At 34.0% G+C, this 27,445-nt stretch overlaps 1 protein-coding gene across 2 annotated transcripts in view; it reads left to right on the plus strand.

Annotated features, from left to right (window-relative positions):
* The first annotated feature begins 7,536 nt into the window (after window positions 1-7,536).
* LOC145562446 (nuclear pore complex protein NUP160-like) overlaps window positions 7,537-27,445 on the plus strand; it is a 29,521-nt gene continuing 9,612 nt past the window's right edge. For both annotated transcript variants that reach the window (XM_081622730.1, XM_081622731.1), the window contains exons 1-18: window positions 7,537-7,706; window positions 7,959-8,161; window positions 9,027-9,159; window positions 9,296-9,560; window positions 9,671-9,731; window positions 9,947-10,095; window positions 12,328-12,413; window positions 12,545-12,649; window positions 12,913-13,010; window positions 14,081-14,201; window positions 18,189-18,371; window positions 18,521-18,713; window positions 18,867-19,435; window positions 22,648-22,810; window positions 24,415-24,692; window positions 24,810-24,997; window positions 26,627-26,703; window positions 26,789-27,135. In XM_081622730.1, coding sequence (XP_081478856.1) covers window positions 7,971-8,161; window positions 9,027-9,159; window positions 9,296-9,560; window positions 9,671-9,731; window positions 9,947-10,095; window positions 12,328-12,413; window positions 12,545-12,649; window positions 12,913-13,010; window positions 14,081-14,201; window positions 18,189-18,371; window positions 18,521-18,713; window positions 18,867-19,435; window positions 22,648-22,810; window positions 24,415-24,692; window positions 24,810-24,997; window positions 26,627-26,703; window positions 26,789-27,135 — 3,207 coding nt within the window. In that variant the 5' untranslated portion in view covers window positions 7,537-7,706; window positions 7,959-7,970. The remainder of the gene's footprint in view (window positions 7,707-7,958; window positions 8,162-9,026; window positions 9,160-9,295; window positions 9,561-9,670; window positions 9,732-9,946; window positions 10,096-12,327; window positions 12,414-12,544; window positions 12,650-12,912; window positions 13,011-14,080; window positions 14,202-18,188; window positions 18,372-18,520; window positions 18,714-18,866; window positions 19,436-22,647; window positions 22,811-24,414; window positions 24,693-24,809; window positions 24,998-26,626; window positions 26,704-26,788; window positions 27,136-27,445) is intronic.

Here is a 27,445-nt window from a genome sequence, read left to right on the forward strand (position 1 = left end):
CAAAATTGTTTTGTTTTTATTTAAATGAAAATAAAAAAAAAATTAAGCAGCTACAACCGCAGTTGGGTGGCGCAGCCACGGCGGCTGCCGCTGCAGGTGGTCCGGAGGGAGGTCGGGGCGGGGCAGCAGTCGGGTCAGGGAGGTGCAGCAACAGCAACACCGTGCAAGAGTTGCGCTGCATTGCTACTGCTGCTGTGCACCGCTGCTGAGCAGCGTACACCTCACGGTGTACGACCACCGTGGCCGGCTTCGACTGGCCACACCACGGTGGCTGGTGCACAGTTTTCAAAAAAAAAATTATTTTATTTTAATAAAATCAGTTTTCAAAATTAAAATTAAAAGATAAGTTTTGATTTTGAAAAGATAATTAACAAAGTTAAAGTGGTTAATTTTGTTAAGATTGGAAAATTATGGAGCAAAAGATTCTATTTGGATAATAATTGATTTAATGAGATTATCCCATAATTATTTTGGATAATAATTGATTTAAAATTATGTGATTGGCTAGGCAATTAGGATAGAATCTCCTAAATTAGTTAGGATAATCATGGAAAATAAATATGATTTATCTTCCATAATTAAAATAAGATTTGATTCTATCTCATGATTAATTTAAAATATACGATATTTTATTGATGGTCATGAATAATATATGATATTATCTAATTGCAGTAATTAATTAAAATATGAGATATTTTGGAGCCATGTTTCCTTAATTGTGAACATTCGATGTTGTAGTTTAGGAAAGCATGATGAGTGATTTATTATGTGGCACTTTATAATATATGATATTATTTATTGTTATATATAGACTAGTATGGCCCATATATTCTAAATACGATCTGCGCATCGTTTCGTATTTTTGTAATCTAAATACGGTTTGCGTACCGTTAAGTATTTTTGTAATTTATTTTATTTTATTTAAGTAGTAGATAGAATAGAATAATATTACAGGTTGCAGTTGATCCAAGATGCCTATGGAGTGGAGGCCCAAAAGAATAAGATGGATGAGATCCATGAAGATTCAAGTGGGAGCTTTTTCTGCTTTATTAGTTTTCTTAGGATTAAGGGTCCATACTATATCATGTTTTATTTATGCATTAGTAGATTATGCATGTTAGATTTATTTTATGTTGATTGATGATGCGCTAGAGTTCACTAAATAATCACAACATAATAAATCTAGGTCCCAGTAATATTGAGGTTGTTTTTCCAATTGAATACCCAACAATCCTTAGATCATGAGTGATGGGTCGGCCTCAGCAGAGTGTCACTTGTTATCATAGGTAATTGTGGGGTAGATCACGTTCTACACATTTAATTGGTTATACTCAACAAGGTTACCTAAAGAGTTTAGAACCTTGAAGCTAAGGGTGGTAATTAAACATGTGATGGTTAATTATTCAACCAAGAGTTACAAAGAGTTGTAATCAGTAAAGAGTTTACTCACCTTGAAAATGTAATGCTTGATGGTAGGGCCTCAATCCGGTCAACTATTACACGAATAAAAGGTCTTGGAATCATTTAATTCAATAGGGATCAATTTAATATTGAATAAATGTTTTAAAGTTATCAATTTAAATCGTTTATGGTACTTTAAATTTTATTAAACATAATTGAATTTTGCGTTTACTTATAAGTAACATGTTGTTCTAATTTTATTATATGTAATCTCCTCGATTGAAAATAAAGTTGAGAAACGTTCTCAAAAGGTTAAAAGATAATCCATAAACCAATATTCCAATTTTGCTAAGATGGTTCTAAAAGGCAAGTTTTAAACCCATGTCAAATGTCTAAGGTTGGTTTTATTCAAAATGTTTGAGTAAAATGCCAACACATCTTCATTTTGAAAAGTGTTTCAAGGGATATAATGAAATGGAAGGTACAAACTCTCTAAAAGACAAGTATAGAAGTCCAATAAAATCTCTTATCTTCAATATGATCGAATATAAGAAAGTGATTGGAAATCTCTATGATCAAAAGTTGATCAAATGACATTATTCTTCATCCATTTCATATAGAGTTAAATGGTTGATTAAACTCTAATATGAATTATGGTTGAATAAGACTTAGCAAAATCATGAAAAGTGCTTAAAGTAGTTAAGCAAAGCATCATTTTGAACCTAAGAGAAGTGTTCTAAGTGGCTCAAATGGGAAATGTTTAGGAATATATGAGGATTGCATTAAGAAGTTATAGGCCAAGAAATGCAAACAAGTTGCTACTTCTCAAACCTAGAACTACTTACATGCTAAAAGTTGTTATGAACAACAATCTTTCAAATTAAATGGACCAATTCCAATTGATTAGAAACTACCTCATATAGTTGGAAGGTAAAAGAATGGAAATGTTCCAATTTAAGAAGTATAATATAGAAATTGATTTAGCATATTGCTACTTCTTGGACAAACGATGTCTTGTTTAGTTCACTCATTAAATAATGTGGTTGAACTAAAGAAAGAAGTTATGGCTAAGGGAGACTTAAATCTACAAGTTTAGAAACAAATGTTGCTACTTCACAAGTAGAATCTACAAGTCTGGAAGCAAAAGTTGCAACTTTACAAGTTGAACTTATATTTCACCTTACCTAGTAATTGGCTAGAATTAAATAAATGTTATGTATTCTTGCCATTATCGAAATGTTAATCAATGTTAGTAATGACTAAGCATTGAAGATTCAAAAACATGGAGTAAATGTTATTCTATGCTTCATTGAGTCAAAATGTGTTTTGGATAGCTAAATAGGTTTAAAATTCTATATGATAGAAATAATTAAACCATTTCTATATAAATTGTCTCTAATATGTCAATTAATTCGAATGAAAAATGAACATTGCATGAGGAAGATCCAAAGGGATGGACTTTCAATATCATTAGATTATGAATCTATTGATATATGTAAATATCATTCTAATTTGAAGATTTTGACAAAGTTACCATTTAGAGAAATGATGATGAGAACTCAAGGTCGAATACATATCGATGTAAGAAAACCAAAGGTTCAAAGGCTAGAGACGGACAATGAAACTTCATTTGTGATATGATCACTTGTGCTTAGTTGAAGCATAACTGTGAAAGTTTTGAAAAGTTCAAAACGTCCAGTATGAAGTTCAGGATCAACTTGACAAGATAATAAATGCACTACAATATGATTGTAATGATGAAAGTTTGAGTCAAGACATTTACTTGGCAGCACATTCAAAATATTGCGATATGATCGTAATAATGAGAATTAAGCCAAGACCTTGATGAACATCCAAGAGTTGTGAAATCGTTTTACGACAAACTCCGAAAGAAAACCTTGTGAAGTGATTATGAGGGGAGCTATCAATCTATATGAGATATATTTTGATAATGGATGAAAATTACCTATCTTCCAACCATTGTTCAAGGGATATACTTTTAAGATAAGCTACAAAACTAAACAAACTATATATGTCAAATCAAATGTAGCAAAGACTCCATATATGATATGGATAAGAAGAGTTCTTATAAAGTCTTTCTACAAAGCAAGGAATAAAAGTTGTATTAAATTGTTTAATGCGCGATCAATTCCTATACAGAGCACGGGGTACTACTACACAAATCATACTTAGCACAAAATGTTTGTTGCTCAAGCAGGTGCCCTTATGGAAATTGTTCCAAAAGGTCAAGTGGGAGTAGTATAAATCTCGAAAGAGTTCGAGAAAAGCAATGAACAAACGTGGTTCAAACCATGATTGGTTCACTCTATGCTAAATGTGCCTCCTCAAAAGGAAAGTGGGAGTATAAGAATCTCGAAAAGTTTAAGAGCCTTGAAAGAGTTCAAGAAAAGCTAATTCGAAAATCTTGAAGAAATTCGAGAAGTATTTGAATAAAAGCAACAATATGAGCATAATTCACCTCATTTTACAAATGACAACGCGTGGTCTCATTGAGTGTAATGGAAATAATAACCATGTGTTGAAGGTAGTACATTCCAAGTGCACATCCTCAAATTGTCGTTTCTCATTGAAAGCTAAACAAAGTTGTTGTATGAGTTTCAATTGTTGCATAAAAACCCACAATGATGACTAGCATATGTAAAACTTTAGTCAAAGAAATATGATTTCATATTGATTAAGAGTTCTAAAATATTCATTTTGGAACATGATGATTATGCAAGTAACAAAGATGATTTGACAAGTTACAACTCTAAGTGGTTTAAAAACCAGGAAATCTGAAATAGATTCTTAGTCTGTAAGCAAGTGTATGACACTTGATTAATTTGCCTAATTGGGTGAGACCCATTATAAGCAAAACAAACAAGAAAGAAAAATGTTTTCTAACTAAAGCAAAGACTTGTTAAAGGATTCAACTAATTCATAGTATGACTATGACTACGATGAAAACTTTACATTAGTCATGTTGCAAAGATCTATTAAAGATATTTTAGTGATTTCTACCTTATAAGATTTGGTAGATGGATTTCAAAACGCTTTCTTGAAATTGTTCATAAAAGAAGATTTGTATATGATACAATCAAAAGTTTGAAGATCCAATAATCCTAGGGATGCATAGCATCATGGAGTTAGTGTTATTAATTTTGTGAGTTAATCAAATCGTTTAATGTTCTAGTAAAATGAAGAAAAGGTCATGTGTGTACAAGATGTTTAGTGGGAGCTATACAGTCTTCTTGGTCTAGTATAAAGAGTGATAATTCATTTCTTGAAGAGTCAAGTGAGGGTTAATGCATTTTGTATGAAAACCTGGAAGAGGAAGATGAGTACAGTTGGGATTTAAGATCTATAGAGATAGGTTTTGAAGTATGTTTGAGCTTGGTTAAGAAACTTATATTGATAAGATTCTTATAAGGTTCAACATTAATTTGAAAGGAGTTTCAATCCTATGTAACATGACACATTGATTAAAGATTCAATGCTTTGAGAAGGGTTGATGAAATTAATGTTTTGAGCGATGCTCCTTATGCAGTTTGCGAAGGATGCATCATGCATATCATGGACTATACTTGTCTATTTGATTCACGTGTTTTAAATACAAGTGATGATAGATTTCAAATCAAAATCCAATGTAACGTTGGAATACAAATTAGAAATTTCTAAGTTCCTTGCAAAAGGACGAAGGAGAATTCTTAGTGTATGGAGATGAATATTATTATAAAATTTAGAAGTTGCAAAATTCGTGTTTATGAGAATGTCTCATGAACTCTACTTAATAAACCCCTTTCATGATCAAGATATGAGAGTCATACTAAGGATTCTTGGATTGAAGCAAGTTATGTAATTTAAGTTGTATATGTTTTGAGAAAGCATATTACATAAGTAATACATCAACTTGCAGAATTATGTTTATTAATTGAAACAAAGTTTCAATCTTATTTAATTATGGTTTTTGATATTAAATAAAATGTCCAAAATAATTATGGATTGATGGGCTCATCAGGTTGATGACCTGGTGAATGAAACCCCACAGGTGAACAAAATCCATATATTATTCAAGTTCCTAGTCCGAAATCATTAAAGTGGACATAAATGATTTCTTTAAATGGACTAGCATGTAAGATTGATTGGATAGCGCAGTTTCATGGGCTATAGGAGCATAGTGAAGCTCGGTCAATCACATGGATATGCATGAATGATGCATGATCGAACTATAGACCTACTTTGAAGCTCAAGTATAGAGCTTCCGGATATATGAGTGGATTCCTTTGACATGAGTGGAACACTGATTCCATTCAATGATTGATGTAACTGTGTACATTCAAACGTCTTCCCGTAACTGGAGATTATAAAGGGTGTTTCCTGGTTACCTCATGATTTAAGTGGGAGCTTTGGTTGCCACAAGATTGGATTGATTCTACCTATTTAATTAGGAATGTGTCTTGGCCCCTTGAGGAGGGAGAATTCAGAAAATGCATGGCCGTGCTCAAATAGATTACACAGTAATCATTTGTTTTGTAATTCTAACTCAGTTTTCAAGAAAAGATTTGTAGATTAATATGATCACGACATGAGATGCAATCATATTATCAAATCGACACACATTGACTTAAGGAATTTGAATATTGCGCACTTGTCTCAGACAAGTGGGAGATTGAAGGAGTTATGTCTTTGATAAGTGCAATTACTAGATATATCAAGGATCACTATTATGGAGATAATAAATTCGTTCTTTTGAGTCGTCATTATCTGTTGCTAGACTATGATCAATGATCTTTGGGCTAGTCAAATAGTCTAAAGCCCGCTAGAATGGATCCTATGAGGTCACACACAAGGGTATTGGGTTAAGCAAGTTAGAGACCCATTAATGGGCCTCATGAGCAATTAACTAATCATGAAATGGATTGGGCTAGAATAGTTAGATTGGAATTAGGTTTTGGGCTTTTGATATTGGCTCATATTTAGAGATGGGATCTATAAATAAGATCCATGCCTAGGGTTGCTTGCAAGCAGTCATAATTCACACATAGTGTATTTTGACATCAAGGCAACCAAACCCAAAAACCCTAATTCCTCTCTCTATCTCACGGCTATCTCTCTCCTCCCCTCGTCCGTACAGCCGGCCACCCTTGATGGCGCGTGTGGTGGTTCGTGGTGGTTCGTGGTGGTTCATGGTGGTTCGTTGCTCGCTCTTCTTCATAGAAGGTCAATTGAAGGGTTCAATTGCAACTAACTAGTATTAGTGGTGGTCTTAATCCGTGCCCGTGGACCAAGTAGAGGAATCACACTTAAGGTTCTTTATCTCCCATTGTTCTTGCTCGATCGCATGTGGAATCACTCTTCAAAGGTACAATTATATGTTCTTTATGTGTTATGCATTACATCTTGGGATTAGGTACTGTATGAATATGATTCATGTTTATTCCGCAATTAGTACCTATAATCTCCAACAATCTAGTCTGGTCTGATCTGATCTGATCTAATCTGGTCTGATCAGATCTGATCTGAATGTCAAATTTGACCAAACTTTGATCTTAAATGTACAATAATATATACGGAAAAATATATATCAAGTAGGGTCTTGTTAGATTTGTAATACAATGTATTTTATTAATATGCTATTTTTCCATAATTTTTCTCATTACGAAATTAAAGATATTTAGCGATAAAAAATTACACATAAAACGATGATATGATCTAAACTTATTTTTTCAGATCTGAAGTTTTTTTTTGAAATAAGTAAAAATAAGGTGAAGTAAATAAGACCTTAGTGCGGGGTTGACTCAAAGTTGAATTAAATTCGACCCGACTTAGGGCCTGTTCAGTTCAGCTCCAATAAGTTCAGTTCAGCTCCAATCAGTTCGGTTCATTTCAACTCCAATCAGTTTAATTTAGTTCAGCTCCAATCAGTTCAGTTTAGTTTAGTTCAGTTCCAATCAGTTTAGTTCCTAATTTCCTTCTCACATAAACAACTCATTTCAGCTCTATTCAGTCCAGTTCAACTTCAATCAGTTCAATACAGCTCATTTCAGTAAATCAAAACATACCCTTCACTTAGCGGAACTCGACCCAATCACCCAAAAGTGATACCGCCTTCGGTCGGAGGAGGGAGTACACAATTAGACGATTTTCCGCCAATTTCCATATTTTCATATTTTTGGCCCTTGGGAGCTTTTTTACTTTTATTCCGCTGCACCTCACTCTCTCTCACTCCTCCATTGAAGCGTATTCCCAGACCTCCATTGAAGCGGCTTCTGAGCTTTCTCTCCTCCATTGAAGCAGCTTCCGAGGTAAGATATATTCTTTCTTATTTTTCAATCATCGATTATCTATTTCACAATGTAGGGTTTATCATTAATTGCTAGTATAGTCAATTTAGGGTTCTTCTAAGGTGGATTATTGAACTATTGTTTATGATTGCTGAAACTATGAAAGATTATAACGAGCAATTTTGTTAATACTCTTAAGCAAGAAGAATTTTTGTGTGATTTTTGGAGCCTAATTTGATAATTAAGTTAAATTTGGTTCCCAACGTGTTGCAGGATTTTGCTAAAATGGCTCACGGACGAGCCTATTCGAAAGTTGGAATGGAGGTTCCTTTTATTAACAGTGATTCGATCAAGTGGGTTGAGGCGTCTGTCCCCGATAGTCATGCTTCTTCTTCGAGTTCTCGGCCTATTGCTCCGCCTACCGAAGATTGTGCTTCATGTTCTGTTATTGGGAGTCCTCCAACTTACCTCGTTTGGTATTTTCTCAAACCCCTCTTCATTGTTATGTAGTGTTCCTCTAGTTTGTGCAAGTACGTTGTAGGGAATTGTTAATTAAAATATTCTTCTGCTACCAATTTGATGTGCCAGTATCTAATTGTTACATATTACGAACATGGTAGTTCTAGACTTCTAGTTGTTATGGCAAGTCTTTTTTTATGCTCATTTTTGCCCCTAGATTAATAGGTGAAAATCTAGGCATTGTAAAGCATAGTAGTGTACAAACATCTTAAGTTATTGGCATGTGGTTCACATAACCAAGTTATCGTGTTTCAACATAATCAAGTTATTCAAATCTTATACTTTCTCCGTTCTTTTTTAATTGCAATGAAGATTTTACGATTGCCAATGCACATTATGTACCATTAATGTCCTTAGTTATATTTTAGTAAAAAGTCTAAAAAGCTGATATTTTGAAAGTATACATTAAGATGAATCAAACAAGATCCCACATTCCACATGAATATATTTTTTCCAAATGTATAAATCGAATAAGATGATCAAAGTAGTGTATGTACATAGTGTAAAATTTGCAATTTAAAAAGACAGTATTTTAGTGCAAGTATTATAGGAACATGTGCATACCTGTGACGAGCAATTACCGAAAGTGAGACTGTTAAAACTTAAAAGTTACTAAATTGGCAGCTTTAAATAACATTTTCTTACAAGTATTCCTTATCTGGTAGAATAAGGGGTTTTAAATAGTGACATCAAAAGCAACATATGTTCAGAGTTTCAATGCCAGTCAGATGGGGTTTGGAATGATGATGTTAGTTGACTTTACATGGATGAATGATATTGAATTTTGCGTGGTTCGTAACATGTGCTTACACTTTTGGTTAGGCGTATTTGTCGGAGATTGCCACATGCTATTGAAGTATTAGAGCTTAATGCTGATAAAGACATCCCAAGGGCTGGGTTGCGCATATTGTTCCCTGAGGCATTGTCTCCGTTTGCTTATATTTGCGAGAATGAGGTTCATCACTTTCTTTTTATCTGATTTTTTGTGTCCAACTTTGCATTTGTGATAGTATGTACCAAAAAAAGGCTAAGAAGTTCTTATATTTGTAAGGTAAATGTTGCTGATTGGTTTTTCATATGCATGTGAACAGATAAATTCGGCTTATGGCAATGTTTATCTTCTGTATGTGTTATCTGTCTCGGGCATTGCTTATTCTCTCCAACTCAAAAGTGTCTCTGCTTATGCTGCTTCTTTTATTTTCTCATCCAATGAGATTCTACACTTTGATACAAATATCTCCCCTGATTGCTCACCCATAGCTTCTGCCACTGCTACAACTGGTTGTTTTATTATTGGTAGAGATGATGGTTCAGTCATTTGTTTCAAACTTGGTGTACTTGACGAAAATGCTCCAGGTAGATGTCCTTTTTTTTCTTTTTAATTTCATGCTATGTTTTGATACAACTTTGTTTAACATAAATTCTTCTTTTTTACCCACTCATAATGTGCATGTTTTAATGCCCAGGTTTCATGTATGAGTTGCGTGATGAGGCAGCTTTAAGTCGCTTGTGGGGTCTAATGTCTAGGTTATCTTTCTGCATATTCTACTCATCTGATTATTATTGAAAGTTGCACTATCGAACTGATGGAGTACCTAAGAATTACTATTCAAGCTACCCCCCTAAGCCTTATAGTAAAATCTTTAACGATGGTCCAATGATGTTATATAAAATTTTCCTTCTATGGCTTGTATGGACTGTGAAAAATGAAATTCATGTGGCTTTCCTGAACGATGTTGCAGAAGCAGATTAGCTGGGTCTGTGAAGGATCTGGTGGTCTCAGATATTCATGGCAGAAAGGTTGTTTTTGTGCTCCATTCTGATGGAAGTCTACAAGTTTGGGATCTTCTCCGCCATAGCAAGCTTTTTAGTCAATCTTTAAGTAGTCCAGGTATGCTATTAAATTTTACAATTTTGTAATCAGTTGAACAACGGCCCCCCCCTCCTTCCTAATGGTTCCTCCTTTGAATGTAGGAAGAATAGTGACTTGTGAAAAAAAAAACTAAATCTGTTATAAATATTAAGTGATGGTTACTTGTGATCTCTTTAATTTGCACATTATGTATGGAATCGTTATGGCTGGAGAGAAAAATGTGTCAAAGTTGATATTTTAGCGAAATTTCATAGCTGGTAGAGTAATTTTCTCCCAACTTCTGAGGCTTTTGTAGTTTACATTGTGGTATTTTGCTTTTGATGCTTTTGTAAAACATTAGGAGCAAAACGGCTGATATATATGCATTCAATAGCTGAACTTTTATTTTATTTATGTTAATGAACTCTGATAAATTAGTGCCATTGATCTCTTTGGTGTTTAAGATCTTTCTCATGCTAATATTTTTTTTAAGAATAAATCATAGCACTTTAACAATTAACCAAGTATAACTGACTTTTTCCTCCTCAATTATTTCCACATTTGACTTTATCTGGCCAAGATTCTAAGTTGGGTCATTATTGCGTAAAAAAATTTAGATTTATGCAAATAAAATTTAGTTAGATACATAGTACATCTCAATCAGAGATTTTTTAGTGCCTTTCTAATTTTATGTTGTTCGGTTTAGAAAAAACATATTATAATAGCTCATGATTTGTAAACTCAAAAGTTGAACATGTATAGTTATTCTATACTAAAGAGAGTAAGACTTTATGTGAATGCGGCCCTCTCTTGACAATGCAAGTAGTAAAAGATAATAAGTGGAGCATCCTAAGGGGGTCATAATATTACAGAATCATGGACAAAAAAAAAGTAATAATAACGGAGCTGGTTACTCCTTAAATTTTATTTTATTATCTTGCTATCATTAAGGTTCTAAAAGATGACTAGTGTATAGTGAAACATTTTGCTCCAAGTAGATAACAAAATAAGCAGTTAAGTACTAAAATTTGTGACACTATCTTTTCATTTGTGTGTTTGCCACCCCTCTGATAGTTCTGCCCCTTTCCTTCCTTTCAAAAGAATACTGTGTCCTTTGCTAATATCTATGATTGATTTGATGTGAAGCCAACAACTTAGAAATTCACAAAGTTGCACACTAGGGTGATCTGATATGAACAGAAAAAGGATTCTTCGTCACGTTGTTGTGCTAAACTTTTGTATGTAGAAAAATCTTACGTACGGATGTTTTTCTAGGTAACTGATTAATCAAAACTAGCAAGCTCTTGGTAGATTACAAATTATGATGCTCTCTGCTTCCTAAATAATAGTCCTGCTTTGACACTGTATCCCCACAAAAGCTATCTTCTTAATGAGACCTTTACCCAACTACATTTCGACTTCAAATACACTCAAATAGGGTGATCAACTTTGTTACTTATTTAATCACTTTACGTCTAGGTACTCCCTTCCAGTCAAAAATGCGTATTCTATTACCAATGAGTAGGCGTTTTATTATCTGGTAGAGATTACATTTCCACAATTTTCCTTTAGTCAACCAGTTATGTTACTTTGCTTATATCTTCTTTGAGAATCGATGTCACAGTTGATATTTTGCTCCACATTTTGTCTAGACCTCTCATACTTGCACCTTGAGTTACAGAAGTCAGAGTTGTATGCCTGTAAACCTTCATGTAGCCTGACAACGAAGTTCAGAGAGTTTGGTCTTTAAGGCTCTAGACAGGAATATGTGCTGCTATCATGCAAACAATATTTATATTGGCACCTCCTTTTAACATTAGTGTTGTACATAATATTATCTTTAATTGCTTCTGACTATTAATCCAAAATTCACCACTAAGGCGACACGGTCTCCTTGAAAGGTACCATCCTAATAGACGAATCGTAAAAGGCTGATGTTCACGTTGAATATCACGCCAATACTGCAGTAGACATGTATAAATAATCTTAGGTTAGGTGTAATTTATCATTTTGACAGCTGCCATTGGTTGATTAACACTTACAATAATCTGTATTCTTCTTAGCATAAAAGCTACACTGTGTCCATGTATATTATTCTTTTTAGTTTGATGTTATGTTGAGAATACCACGCCTTACACCCCCCCCCCCCCCCCCCCCCCCCCCCCCCCCCCCCCCCCCCCTTTTTAATTTTAGGTGATAGTGTTAGTGAGGACTGCAGCAGGTTTTTTTTGTATAATTGTGGTATGCTATCATAGTTTATGGTGTTTACAGGAACTGTTTTCTCTCGGCTATGGGTTGGACCTGTAGATGTTGATGCAAATGCAATTCCTCTGGCAATCATGTACACACAATCCATTGTAAGCCATAATATTATCAGTAGATTGTTAATTTTCCTTCTTTTTTTTTTTTCTCTGTCTGTTATTCTTTTACAGTTTACTCCATGCATTTGGTTACTTTCTTATAATATATTGCTATCTCTACTGTGAAGGGAGTGAACACTCAGGGACTTGGAATTTGTAATCTCAATTTTCTTCCTGGAGAAAAGTACAATTTGTCGATTGGTTCATCAATGCAGTATATCCCTTTGGCTCAGGTATTGATTATCATCTTTTCTTGACTCAAGGAATATCAATCTAGTGCTGATCTTTGCATTTATCTTGTGCTGTTCTTGGTCCTCCTTATGTAAAGGGCTGCATTTCCTTAGTGCCTTTCTAATTTGTTGCTTTTTTTTTTTTTACTTATCCCTTTCCTTCCTCCAAAGAAAATTCTTGGTATCCTCTGCTATAAGATTTCTTTCTTTTCAGGTTTCTTTAATGAAATGCTCTCTTTGTCTAATGAAAACTTTATCATGTTTAGGGGAAGGCGTTTGATGTAAAATTTTCACTGAGCAAGATATGGGTTCTAATGGAAGATGCACTGCTGCAACATGACTTTGTTTCTCTAAATGTTGATACGTAAGTTGTACTTGAGTATATTTCTCAATTTATCTGAGAAAACTTGTTCTTTAAATTTCTTTCCTTTATCCTTCATTTCTGATTTCTTATAGCTATTTCTTTGCACATGCATGCTTTATAACTGCAAACTGCCCTCTCTTCCCTTTCATGCACAAACTTTGAATTATCAAATTAGAGAAGTACCATAAAACAGAGAAATGGCTGAAGCAGTAAAAACTCTTTAAGTTTTTTTGTTTTTGATTGAGGAAGATGAAAATCTTTTGATCTTCATTAGAATAAAAACAAAAATATACCCATGACAATTTTTTGGAGTTGAATTTATGTATCGCTTCTGATTTATGTTGCAGCAGCATAGATTAGAACATATAATAAATGGAACACTCAAATTTAAATCTCATTATGATAAATAGGTGCTCTAATGTAAAATCATAGTTTACATTTGAGAATGTGAGAACAAATTTATTGTAATCACTTATCTGTCAGTGATCAATGGTAGCTAATTTTTTTTTCTATTCAAATTGCTAATGTAAATTAGCTGGCATGCACTCCTTGAACTTTTGTTCGTCAATAATTTGAAAACAAAGTAAGACTGATTGCAACATTTATAATTTACCCACTAAATGTAAATCTATCCCTTACTCACGTATACAGGCATTGAGGTAATGTTGATGCTGCATGTTTTTTCTCCCCTACTCTCATTCTCTCAAAATTTATCTTTCCAGTTATACTAAACTAAGGTGCTATATAATATTTTTTCTTCATATGCCTCCTTAGTTTATGTGCAAGACCTTAAAGAGATACATATTTAGTATGGGAGGGAGCATTTATAGTACCTGCAGAATGCACACCCAAAAGCTCCAAAAGGTTTGGTAGTAATCTTAAATTATTTTCACTTTAAATGCGGAAATTCCCATGATTTGATGTGTACTGTATCCCTAAACCTTTGATTTATTAAGGTTAACTTAGGTGTTCTGGAGGGTTGACAACTACTATGAGATGCGTTAATGTGTTATGATGTGTATATAGATCTCATGAACATTACATTCTCTTATATGTTTGTCTTCTGGTAGGGAAAAAGGACAATGTTACTCCCTGCAGGAAGCTTTCATTGCAGAGCAATTGTTCCAGAGTTGTGAGCGTTCTCTAGACTATCTTTACCAAACCACTTGCTCAATGTTTTCATCGTCAAAGGTATTACGTAATTTACATGATATTATGGATGCTATATCATATATCAACTATTCTGTGCTGGTCTTTGTTAGTTTCCATTTGACTCTTTGTTCATTTCTGTTCACTTTGCCATTTTTTGGCACATGTATTTAATTTGGTCATCTAATATATATATATTGATGAAAAACCTTAATCTGGTAAAATATTGCCTAATCACCGAAGTAGGTTGCTAACTAACTAAAAAACAAGTTAATACATAGTGACTTTTAGTTTCATAAAAAAAAAAAAAAAGGTTCTAGTAAATTATTAAAGATTGAAAATGAGTGATGGTAAAAAAGATATTATCTAATATCATTTTTGTTCAAAGCCAAAGCCTTAACTAGCAACTTAATGCCATATTATGAAGTCAATGCGAAAACCAAGGAAGCACGGGCACTCGATCTTTGAGCTGTATCCCATACCAGGGACGAGTACGGTACGGGTACGTCCTCTGGGTGTATCCATGAAAGTGGGGACGGCATCCGCTTTGGGTACGACTCAAGTTCAAATTGTGGACGTCTCGGATACAAAGGCTCCATTTGACCTCAGCCCATTTTTTTTTTTAAATAATCAAAACCAAATTACTTACCTGTTGGAAATCGATGAACCCTGGATATAACTTCTCTCTCACAATTCCTTGAAGACAAGCGAGCACCTGACCACCGGTGACCAGCGAACCGAATCGGCACCAGAGAACCTTCAATCTCTCTCTTCTCTTTTTCTCTACTTCAATCTTGCTGTTGGAGATAGATTGCTTGCTCTGATTTTAATTTAAATTTAATATTTTTTTTTCTTTTTTCATTTGATTCCTGCTACTGCTTTGACTTGTGATTAGTTAATTTTTTTTTTCTTTTTTCTCTCGGCAGAAACAGGTCTGTGGTTTTTTTTTTTTTTTTTCTTTCTTTTTTGTTTCGATTCCTAGCTCTGATTTTATTCTAGGTTTTATTATTATTATTATTATTATTATTATTATTATTATTATTATTATTATTATTATTATTATTTTTATTATTATTATTATTATATTTTATTTATTTTATTATTTTTTATTTTTTAATATTATGATGTGAGTTATGTGATTTTCGGTTGTTTAAGATATTACATTAAGCGGTTTTTCTTTTCATTTGTGGTAGTGTGAATTGTACTGATATTTTTTGTTATTTGAAACATTGTAAGAATTTTGATTTAGCTCAATTTTTATTGCCGTATCCATGCCATACCCTTTTTTTGGAATTTTGATTTTACGTTTTCTGTCCCTGTACCCGATTTTGTACTTGTATCCATTTTCGTGCAACTTAGGTGAAAACTTAGACAACTAAAGATCTATATGTAGAAGCTTAAAATTTATACTTTCTTATTTCAAATATGACCTTCGTTTCATATTTTTGTTACTTTGCAATATTTTATATCTCACAAATAATACCCCAAAGTTGCAAAAAATATGAAACGGAGGTAGTACAATAAGTTTTGATACACTAAAGAATATAAGTTTTGACACATTCACTATGTTATAGTTCTAAAATCTAAACACATTCCTATACTTCCTCCGTTTTTTTTATTTAACTAACATTCCTTAAATGGAAATGTCATATTACTTGACTTATACTATAGATGGAATGTTTTTAGTACAAAAGTACATACTAGCCCTTATTCAACCAATGCAATTTTAATAATTAAGCACTCTTCTCCTACGCTTAATTCATCTAACGCAGTATCCTAATTGTATTGTCAACTTAACCTCATGCCCACAACCACTGATACTCCACCGACACGCTCACCAAGACTTTGCCACCTGACCAAAACACTACCTTCTTCACCAAACCCTCACCTCTTACCTAATAAAACCAATTAGCCTGATCTAAAAACCAACGCCAACACCCTCAATTAGTTAACGCTATCTTTTCTTTCTTCTATATATGTCCTTCACCAGATCTATATCCACAACTACTCTCACCCTTCAAAAATAACTTATGTTGATGTTTTGGAGAGAAAGAAAGAAAGATGAAGAAGTAAGAGTGAGAACTTGGGAATTAAAGAATTCAAATCTAGAGGAAAAGGATGAGAGAGAGGTAAAAAAATATGAGGGTTGAAGATGAAGAAGCGGAAGGCCAAAATGAGTGTTGAAGATGAAGATTTAATCAACGGTAGAGAATGAGGCGGTGGAAAAGGAGGTCAAGGGAGACAGTGGTGGTGGTGGGAGTGGTCGGCCGACTGTTTGGCGGCTGGGCTAATGGTGAAGTATCAATTTGTGCCTTTGTGGGGTTGTTAGAGGACTGATAGATTAATTAATTGATTACTTTTTATGCAGAAACTAATTAAGACCCACTACTCTCTCTTTCTCTCTCATCTTTCTTAAAAATCGTGCCAAGGGTTATAGCTCACCTAAATAGAAACGTAGGAAGTATAAGTTTTGCTACAGGGAATATAAGATTTGCTATACCCTGAAAGTAAGTTAAAGATATTCGCTCTGTTTCTAAAAGATATTCTTGTTTCACTTTATGCACAGTTTCCAATGTAATAATTTAACATGCACATTATACAGAATTGTAACAAGTCCAAATTGCACAGTGAGTCAAATCTTACAAGAATGCAAGATCTATCATATTCTCATAGATTTATCAAGAGTATTAGATTTTATTTTAATTGGAATCTTTAAAAATTCCAAATAGGACTTTGTCAAAAGTTGATGGGGTAAATGAGTAATTTAAGCTCACCTAAGTTAATATTAGGTCAGACAATATAATTTGAAACAAACAGAGTTTAAACATGTTAACACATGATGTGGAATAAGATTATGTGAAGAATTTTTAGTTGCCTTTTGTTAAGAGTCATGTTTTAATAAGTGTTATCTCACGTTGACATTTTACATTTAACCTATGCTAGCTGGACTCAGGTTGGTATTGATATTTGTGGATTTATGGTCAAAGTTCAGAGTGTTTTTTCTTACAATATACTTCCTCTGTTTCCTTTTAGTTGACATGTTTCTTTAGTCATGTTTGCCAATGCACAATTTCAACTATTAATATCTTTAATTACCGATAAACAAAAAATTATGAAAAGTTGATATTTTGAAAATATATAATGTGACGAAGCTAACAAGATTTCACTTGATCATATTTTTCATTACGTATAAAGCACAAAACACGATCAAAGGGGAGTGAGTGAATAGTGCTTAAGCCAAAATGCATAGGGCACCATTGTAAGTTACAGGTATGTGGGTACTACTTTGTACTTCTAAAGAATGATTATTTGTAAACGGAGTAAACAATTTTTACATCCTTGTGCTGAACAAAAAGAAAAAAAAATAAAATAAAGAATTGTAATTCTTGCAGAAGACAGCTAAATAATTGTTAGATTCTATGTTACATGGACTCGAGAACGAGATCCGCCAAGTTCCATAATTTTAGGACATGGGGACTCTGTCCAATATTTGGACACGGGTACGGGGACACATCAATACAAATGGAGTAATTAATATGTATAAATGATATATTACAAAAGCTTTAAATTTTTCATTATGTCCACCCCTATTTTATTTTTTATTTTTGTTTTAATTCTTCCGCCGGTAAATTCTCCCAATAAATGGCAATCTTCTTCTCTCCATCTTCTCTATATCAATGGTGGTCTTTAAGCTAGATGTGTTTTTCTTTCATGTTTCTCCTCTTTTTTCCTCTCCACTCTTAATGGAAGTGTCCGAGTGCACAGTGAAGGGTTAGACATGTGTCCCGTGTCCGTGTCGTGTCAACACGCACACTTCGCGATTTTAGCCGTGTCCGATTAACATAGGTTAGAATCATGAATGCATTTGCTAATATATATAGTCAGAGCAATGCTTGTGAACTATTGGATGTAGTAAAGCAAGTTTGTTTCACTTTTCAAATTTGAGCCTTTTTTTTTTCTTTTATTTTTTTATTTTCTTTTTTGCTTTATGATTTTCTGTTCACTGATTTCCTTTTGTACTATATGCAGACACAAATCATTGGATTTGTTTCATCCATAATATTACGCAGGCTGCTACATCCAGGAGTGTATAGTAGTAATGTTTTGCGTTTAACATTAGAAGATTATGATAAGCGCTGGACAGATTATGAATTTCAGGCGTTGACCATTGATGAATTGAGCAGGGAAATCCTGTTGCTTATTGAACATGAGGTTCTTATACTAACTGTATGTCTAATTAAATAATTTCACAAAAGGAATATTAAGTTGGAGAAAGTATTCACCATTGTCTATCTCATTTAATTTCTGAGGTTGGAGGGGTCAAAGTTTTAGTTTTTCTAATGAATTTTGTTATGTACTAGGCCATCAATGGAAGTTCATTTTCAGCCTTCAAATGCTGGAAAGAATTTTGTTTACGGTACTTTGATTGCTGGTGCAAAAGCAATACACCATTCAATTTGCTTGTTGATTCAATAAGTGGAGCTGTTGGATTGATAAGAGAAAACACTGTATCTCTATTTCGTTCCTTAGAGGATATTGAGTTGCTTGTATATGGTTGGTATTCTGCCCTCATTTCCTAGTTAATTTTTCCTAGCATTATCTGTTAAAATTATTTACTGTGCAATTTCTACATTATCTAACATTTTTCTAACATTCTTGTATACCCTTTTTGATCATAATTTACTTTAAATGTTTTTGTTTTGCTAGGGACTTTTGAAGAGCTCGAAGATTTTCCTAAGTTTGGGGTTGATTCGTCTAACTATGGTCTTGAGCGTGAGATACTATTTGAAGTACTTCGCAGCTCTAGGCGTATAGGCCGAAGATTAGGCCCAATCATCTCACCTATTGTTTATGAATCAGTTGTTGGCGAATCAATGTCCTCTTCTGAGGATGTAGTGACTCGCTTGCTGAATACTGTGAAATGTGGTTATAGCGCATCTGTTGTGGCATCAGTATCAGATCTTGGAGCTGATTTTATTTGGAAAGAGGAACTTTTGGAGCATAAAACTTTGAGGAAATTCACCATGGATACTTTAATATCCATGCACGGTTTGTGCAAGAAAGCTAATGGATGGGGTGGAGTATTGAATGTCATTGAGAGCTATTTGAATCTTCTCGTACCTCGAAAGCCCACAGATAGTCTGAATTCAGATATTATGTTGAGTGCCAACATATCCATCTTGATTCAGGCCACCTCACAAGTTGCTGAAATGATGTTTGAGTCTGCATTGAATGTGCTTTTATTTTTAAGCTATATTTTGGACATCAGTGCCCAGGTAAAATAAGCTATACATATTTATTACTCCATTTGTTCAAACCACAAATACCTATATGATCTGATGCATTTGAATTTGATTTCATTAATAATTGTACTAGTCTTGTAACTCATGAAATTGTTTCATAGGGTTGCTTTATAATATGCATCCTATGTACTCTTCTGATCCAATATGTTTGCATTATTTTAAATTTTGAAAATAAGGAGATACATTTTAACTCTATCATGCGACCAAATCTCAATTGCATAATAAGAGTAGACCTCTATTGGTGCAGCCAAAATTTTGAACATGACTTGTATACTTATAATCTATGTTCACCGGACGGCCGAAATCCCGAAGTGTCCGTGTCGACACGACACGACGCGGATACGGACACGAAATTCGTGTCAGATTCGGCAGTGTGCACTCGGACACTTCAGAGAGAGGCTGAGACTCTATTGTTGGTTGGAGTTTTGTGGTGGACTCCATTGTTGCCGACGTGTAGCAACCACATGAATGCATGATAAAGAAATAGAGAGTGAAAGACTGAGGAGTGAGGGCTGATAAAGTGATAAGAACGAGGTTTTGTGGTAAATGGGAGTGTGGGACAGCTGTATTGATAAAGAAAAAGGGTGGACAACTGTGTGATGCTCTTCATTTTGGTTATATTTTATTTTTTAACCACTCAACCACAATATTTTGATTTGGTAGAAAGTTGTAGTTACTGACGACATTTATTAGTTTTTTAACCACTCAACCTCTTCACTTTTAACCTTTTTTACTTTTTTCACTGTTTTTTACTTATAATATTTTTTTGCACAAAATAAAAGTGTCGTGTCCCCGCACCCGTGTCCAAATATAGGACATAGTCTCTGTGTCCTAAAATTTTAGAAATTGACGAATCGGACACTCAGACACGTGTTCGTGTCCGACACACGTACCCGAGTCCATGTAACATAGCTTATAATATCTTCTCTTCGGAGCATAAAACTTTGAGGAAGTTCATTGTGGATACTTTTAAGTGTTGTATTGTACCTTTTTATTTATTGATCATTATATATAAGAAATTTTGATTTTTAACACAAAAAAAAAGACTGAAATTCGTTTTTAACACCTCTAAAAAAATTATTTTAACACCACCAAAATCTTAAAAATTGAATTTTACCACCACTTAATTGATTTCGTCTAAGAATCCGTTAAGTGGGGGCGTGGGGCCATAAAGCCACGTGTCGCTTTGTTATTTGCCAAAAAAGGAAAAAAAAAACCCTAAAACTACCCACCCACCACTACCACCCTCTTCTCCGCCCTTGCAAAGCGCAGCCGCCGCCTTTCGCCCTATCGCTGTCACATTCCCTCCCCTAACCTAAACCCGACCCACCCGAACCCTACCCCTCCCTTTCCCCCAACCCTAAACCCCCCCAAAACTGCCAAACCAGAGCCCTCCTTCCCCAAAAACGGCCACGAATTCCCCCACCCTTGAATTCGGCCGGTTTAGGCCGCTCAGCCCCAAAACCGGCCGATTTCAGCCATTAGTGGCCGAATTTGTGGCTGTTTTTGGGGAAGGAGGGCTGTGGTTTGGTGGTGTTGGGGCTGTTTAGGGCTAGGGAAATGGAGGGGGAGGGTTAAGGCGGGTTAGGTTTAGGCTAAGGGAGGGGATGCACCGGTGGGGGGCGGCGGCTGCGTTGGTTAAGGGTGGAGAAGAGGGTAGCGGTGGTGTGTCCGGGTAGTTTTAGGAATTTTATTTCATTTTAAAATTTTTGTTTTGTTTTTTTTTTTTTAAAACCAATAAAATGGCAACACATTTCACTGTGGACCCCACTTAACGGATTTTTGGGGACAGAAACCGTTAAACGTTGGTAAAATCCAATTTTTTAAAATTTTTGGTGGTGTTAAAAACTTAAAATACATTTTTTTTTTTGTTATTTGGAGGTGTTAAAAACCAATTTCAGTCTTTTTCCTGGTGTTAAAAATCATATTTCCTTATGTATTTTTTGATCTGTAAAATTAATGTGTAGGTTTTTGCTTATGAAATGGGATTATCATTGTTCATTTGTTATTGTAGTTAATCTGCGCTCTTTGACTCAGGCTGCCATGAATATAAATTCTTAATACCATTGCATTTCCATCTGTTTGTAAGATAGGTTGGATTTAATTTTGTCTGCAATATTTAAGTTTTTATCATTATTTGAATTAATATTAGCTGAGATAATTTCAGATCACAACCATCTTACTTCATTTATAATAGTTTGACACATTTTGACTTTAGGCACTATTCACATAAGTTAGTTTAACTTCCCTTTCGTGATTTATACTCAAGAAAAAACATAGTCTCGTGGGTTCTTGTTAGATTTGTCGCAATTTATATTTTCCAAATATAAACTTTTTAGATTCTATTTTTTCTTATTGATAATTGAAGATATAAACATTAAATTTAAAATCATGCATTGGCAAAAGTACCTTAAATCTTAAGCAATTTAGTTGTTAAAGTCATATGTTGCATTTTTAGTCTGGTTGGAGGTTATTTCAACCAATTTGGCTAACTATCTATCAATCAATCAATCAAAGCCTTAATCATATAAGTGGGGTCGGCTAACTCAACCAGTAAACCAATTTGGCTAACTATCCTCTCATAAAATGATGTTCTACCTGCCCTCCCCTCCTTCCTCTCCCCCACCCACCCTTGAGCTATTTTTCTCCAAAAAAGGTTAAAAGGTTTGATATTAATACAATGAAAAGTTGCAAGCTTGCTACATTGTGCTAAATTCTTAATGTGCAAAACATGATCTTTAGAGTGCTGATTTTCCTTAGTATTTGGGTTTTGGGTCAGCCCCTAGCCTTAAACAAGATCTCTTATTTGATAGACAGAAATTAGTACCAATTGATTGGTAAATTCAGCCTATAGCCACTTGTTTGAGAATTAAATGTGCAATACTAATTTCTGTCTTTTTTTTTATACGTGTTAAGAAATTACTCCTGCTTAATCATTTAAGTTCGAATTTTTTTTAAAGATTCATCTTCTGAGTTTGAAAGTTTCTTCCTCTTGCTCAGCTTTTAGCTTATGTGAGGAAATTTGGTTTTTTATGGCTTACTATGCCTTAAATTTGTCGTCCCCTCCCCTCCTCCCCCCTCCCCCCCCCCCTAAAAAAAAATTAAAAGGGGAAAAATTTTGAACAAGAAACTACTATTGGCAACTTATCAATTATTCTGATAAATCCTGTTTGTGCTTCTTTTAGGTTCATATGAAACCTGATGATATTTCTAAAATCCAGCTTGAACTGATACCTATGATTCATGAAATAATAGCTGAGTGGCTTATCATCCATTTTCTGGCTACTACGCCATCAGAATCTCATTCAGCAGAAGATTTCAGCTCTCAGTTATCATCATTAAATATAGGTATGGTAATTTTTTATGACTGTATCACTACATTGGCCTTTTAATTTGTAAATTAGTAAGCCAACGTGCGTTTAGTTGATGGTGTGTGTTTGTGAGTACTTAAACAATTAAAACCCAAATAATATGTTAGGTTTATACAACTTGCAAATTTAATACCAGTGGGGTCCAGCTCTGAAAACGATCGGTTTATTTGGGGGAGAGGGGAGCTATGCTTCTGTCACACTCCCCACCCGTATAATCAAATAAAAAATAAATGAAGGTTAATTTACACTCTAATACCACCCCACCTCCATCCCCACCATTGCCAACAGCATAAACACTGCCCCCTCCCCCTTCAAATTAAAAACCACCAACACAGACATCATAATACTCTGGCTCTCACTGCCATGGCAGCCCTTAAGTTCATGAGTCCTTCTGTCTCCTGAAAAAATCATCTCTGAAATATGACCGATTCTCTACCAAGGACTGCCATGTGGTGACGAAAAGAGACCTGAAGAAATATCCTTACGTTTAACAACCAAATACCGTTTCAAATATTTCGATGACTGGTGATGTTTGCTTATCTTTTTCTGAAGTTGCAAATCCGTCTTAGGTGGAGGAAGGGGATTATTTTTGTTTGTAATAGCTGCGGGGTTAGTGGTATTGAGCTCTTTACCATGAGCAATGGTGGATGTCTTGGCGTAAAAAGGGAATAAGAGGAAGGAGGAGGGTTTGAGACTTTGAAGAAGGGTGAGATGTTGGAAGGGGAAAATGGAGGACAGAGGACCAGATTTGGGTTTTATTTATTTATGGAGCTCTTGGAAGTTTTATCATGGAATAGTAACCAGAAGTGTTAGAATGTTACCTTTTTGAAACTTCCAAATGAATTTGAAGATAAATTGGTCTTGTGGTCTTTTGGAGAGGAATGATTAGATATTTAGTAGCATGGAAAATTGGCAAGAGTGGCTCTTACTTTGGTATGGCTTATGGCTTTTGCAACTTCCTGTGAAGGATGAATTTGCTGTCTAGAGAAATTTAAGGAGATTGAAAGTTGGCTTGTTAAAGCATGGAAGATGGTTATGTACTTATGTTGGCTATTTGGAGGCCTACTGCAAAAGAAAGAGTTTCATTGTTTATTGTTTTTAAGGTTGTAAATTCTTTCTTATCTAGGCTTCAAGTTTAAAATATGAGAATTTTGTATATCTCGAGTCCAGTATTTCCTTATCAGTGTTTTATATATTTATGCTGTAGATAGATTGCTTTTCTAAAGATTGTGAGTCAAGAGCATGGGCTTTATTTGTCTATAGCTTTCCTTTTGTCTACGTGTGACAACCCCTTGGTGTATTTCCTATATAATGTTGTCAGCTTATTGCTTTATGATCATCATTGTCTATCTTAATGCTTTGGCTCTTATGTGGAAGTAGAGGCATTGCGGCGGATAAAAATTAGAGATGCACTGTTTGTTCATATGTACGCTGACATGTACGATGTTAGCAGATGATGGATATTAAATTATTAACTATATGGAACCATGTATACTTGTTGGGGTTTAGTGGAGGATTTCGTATACTATTACATAATGTTATCTTTATTGATTCAGGGTCCTTTTGTTTATTTCTTTACAGATAGTGACAATGGTAAAGGATCATGGGTTGCAAAGCTTGGTTCAATTGACTTCACCTTGGCTTTTATTCTGGTATTGGATGGACAGGGTTCATCCGAAGGGTGGAGTTATCAGTCTTTAAGTTGTCTTCCTAATCCAGGAAGCTTCATTAATTTAGTTAAACACTTCAGTGGTTGGCTAGTTTGGGGCATATCTAGCGAATCTCCTTTATATATTTTTGGGCATTCAACTGAGATTGCTCTTAGCCTACTGAGACATGGCCAATATAATGCTGTTCAGGTTCATATATTTTATTTTTTTACTACGTATTCTTTTTGTTATTTGTTCATTATAGTCAGGCAGTCTTTTTAATTATTTGGCTAAATCCATTTATTACCTGTATTATTCTGGTAATAGAATTTGCTTAAGATTGTGGACGCACATTTGAGAAATGAGAAGTTGTCTGGAAGCATTCAAAATAGTGATGGTCAGTGGTGTGTACTTCATCATCTTCGAGGATGTTCACTTCTTGCTCAGGCTCAAAGGGTATCATGTGGACCTTCAAAGGAGAAAAAAGTTAGAGAAGCTATGAGATGCTTCTTTAGGTAAGATATTATCCGTATATGAGTTTATCTGTATTTATCTATATTCATTATTGTTTTTTCCATCAGTTGAGTGGGATTGGGAAGGGTTCATGGATTTATAGTTCAGTGGCTATTTTTATGACTCCTAAAAACTTGCGAAATTTCTTTGAGACTCATTTATCCCTACCTTAACTTACTATTGCCATTCAATCTTATGAAGAAGGTGAAGTTTTTTGTTAGCTTTTTCATAAAAAATAACTTCAAATTAGACTTGCTTGTATGTGTGTATGTCGTGTTGTTATTTGGGGTTCCTAGTCAATAATTTTGTTGAAAGTGGGGTGTGCGACTGTGTGTGTGTGTTGGGGGGGGGGGGGAGCCCTTGTGAGAACCCCTCGTCCCCTCCTTACGTGAGAACCCATTATATGCGAGAACCCCTCATTTTTCAAAATTTTTATCCATGTGCTCTAAAATTTTACTCGTATGTTCTAAATGGTCAACTCGTTTAAGTTATTTACTCATATGTTCTAGATTGTTACTCAAATGTTTTAAATTTTTACTCCTATGTTCTAAATTGATACCCTCTTTTTTTTTCTTCATATGTTCTAAATTGTTTCTAATATATTTGAATTGTTTACTTAAATGTTCAAAATTTGTACTCATATGACCTACATATTTATTCATACATTCTAAATTCGTTACTCATGATTGTAAATTTATAACCACATGTTTTGAATTTTAACTCATATATTCTAAATTTTCAATCATATGTTTTTTTTTTTTTTTTTATTTTTTAGTTTTTTATACTCACAATTTCTAAATTTTACCTCATTCTAAATCTTAATCACATGTTCAAATCTTAAATTAGATTAGCAAATTTACACAAATTCAGATGAGCAAAAAAAATATACGGAGTACTACATATTTCAACCACTACAATTTTTAAAACCATATCAATTATTAATGTTCAGAAAAGCAAATTCAAAATTAAGAACATCTTCGAAAAAATAATTGACGGAAAATCCAAAATTAATAACTATAAATTCGAAAATAAATTACTGCTGAATTGTTCATTGATTATCATTGAAGTTTGTTGATCATCTTTGTAAACTTTAAAAAACTGGGTTTTATATTTTGTAATCGAACTTCTTTTTTTTTTTTTTTTTTTTTTTTTTTTTTTTTTTTTTAACCAAAAATTAGAAACATAGAAGATTATATGAAGAATTTGTGAAGAAATTAGTGAGAAGCTAGTAGATCTCTAGTTCTCTACCGAATTTTGAACAAATTTGGGAGAAATTTGTGCCTGTATTGAACCAGAGGAGAGAGTAAGTGCTGATTTTTTTTTATTAACTTTTAATCTGTTGGCATTGAACAAGAGGATAGTATATCTGGTGTCCTAATGAAAGGAAAAAGTTTTTCTTTTTTACAATCTTGCCATTAATGGGGCGCATTTGATGTGAGCCGTTGATATTGTTTGATCATATGGCCTAGATTTGTTCTCATACATATGTAGTGTTCTCACAGAGACCTATTCTCACCGGATCCCTATATATATAAAAAGACAATATTTGGCACTTTGAAGGATGAAGTTTTCTGGTAAGACCTCATTATCCATTGTCTGATAGACATTTGCTGATGCTGCTCTACTTTCAGGGCTTCATCTGGAGAAGGGGCTGCCCAAGCACTGCAGAAACTGTCAGCTGAGGCTGGACTGTCACATTTGGAAATTTGTATGTAATTAAGATCCTTTCCAGCTTTAGTGATGGATCTTTTATTGTTTTTTTGCTGATCATTGATGCATTTTCTTATATACAGCCAAATGTGCCTCTGCTGCAGCATGGAAGCTTCATTATTATCAATGGGTTATGCAGAAATTTGAGCAATATAACATCAGTGATGTTGCTTCTCAGTTTGCTTTGGCCGCCCTTGAGCAGGTAGATGAAGCTGTTGCAACTGATGGTAATACTTCTAAGGTCTCTTTTTCTGACGAATCAGCAACTTCTATAAAGGGGAGGCTCTGGGCAAATGTTTTCAAGTTTGCTTTGGACCTTAATCAATACTATGATGCATATTGTGCACTAGTTTCAAATCCAGATGATGAGAACAGATTTATTTGCTTAAGGCGGTTCATAATAGTTCTTTATGAACGTGGTGCAACAAAGGTTGGTAGTCTATATATATATATATATATATATATATATATATATATATATATATATATATATATATATATATATATATATATATATATATATATATATATATATTATTATTATTATTTTTTTTTTTTTTTTTTTTTTTTTTTTTTTGTTAGTCAAGAATAATTGTTTATCTACATTAAATAGCCCCATTTAAGGCCCACAGGTTTTCCTCGAATAACAGTTTAATTTTTTATTTTTTATTTTTTTTTACTTTTTTTTAATTTTTTATAATATAATTCTATCTTGTTGACTGTGAGCTTGTAGCAATTAA

This window comes from Chenopodium album, chromosome 10 (genome assembly GCF_948465745.1).
Source record: "Chenopodium album chromosome 10, dcCheAlbu1.1, whole genome shotgun sequence".
Taxonomy (NCBI): domain Eukaryota; kingdom Viridiplantae; phylum Streptophyta; class Magnoliopsida; order Caryophyllales; family Amaranthaceae; genus Chenopodium; species Chenopodium album.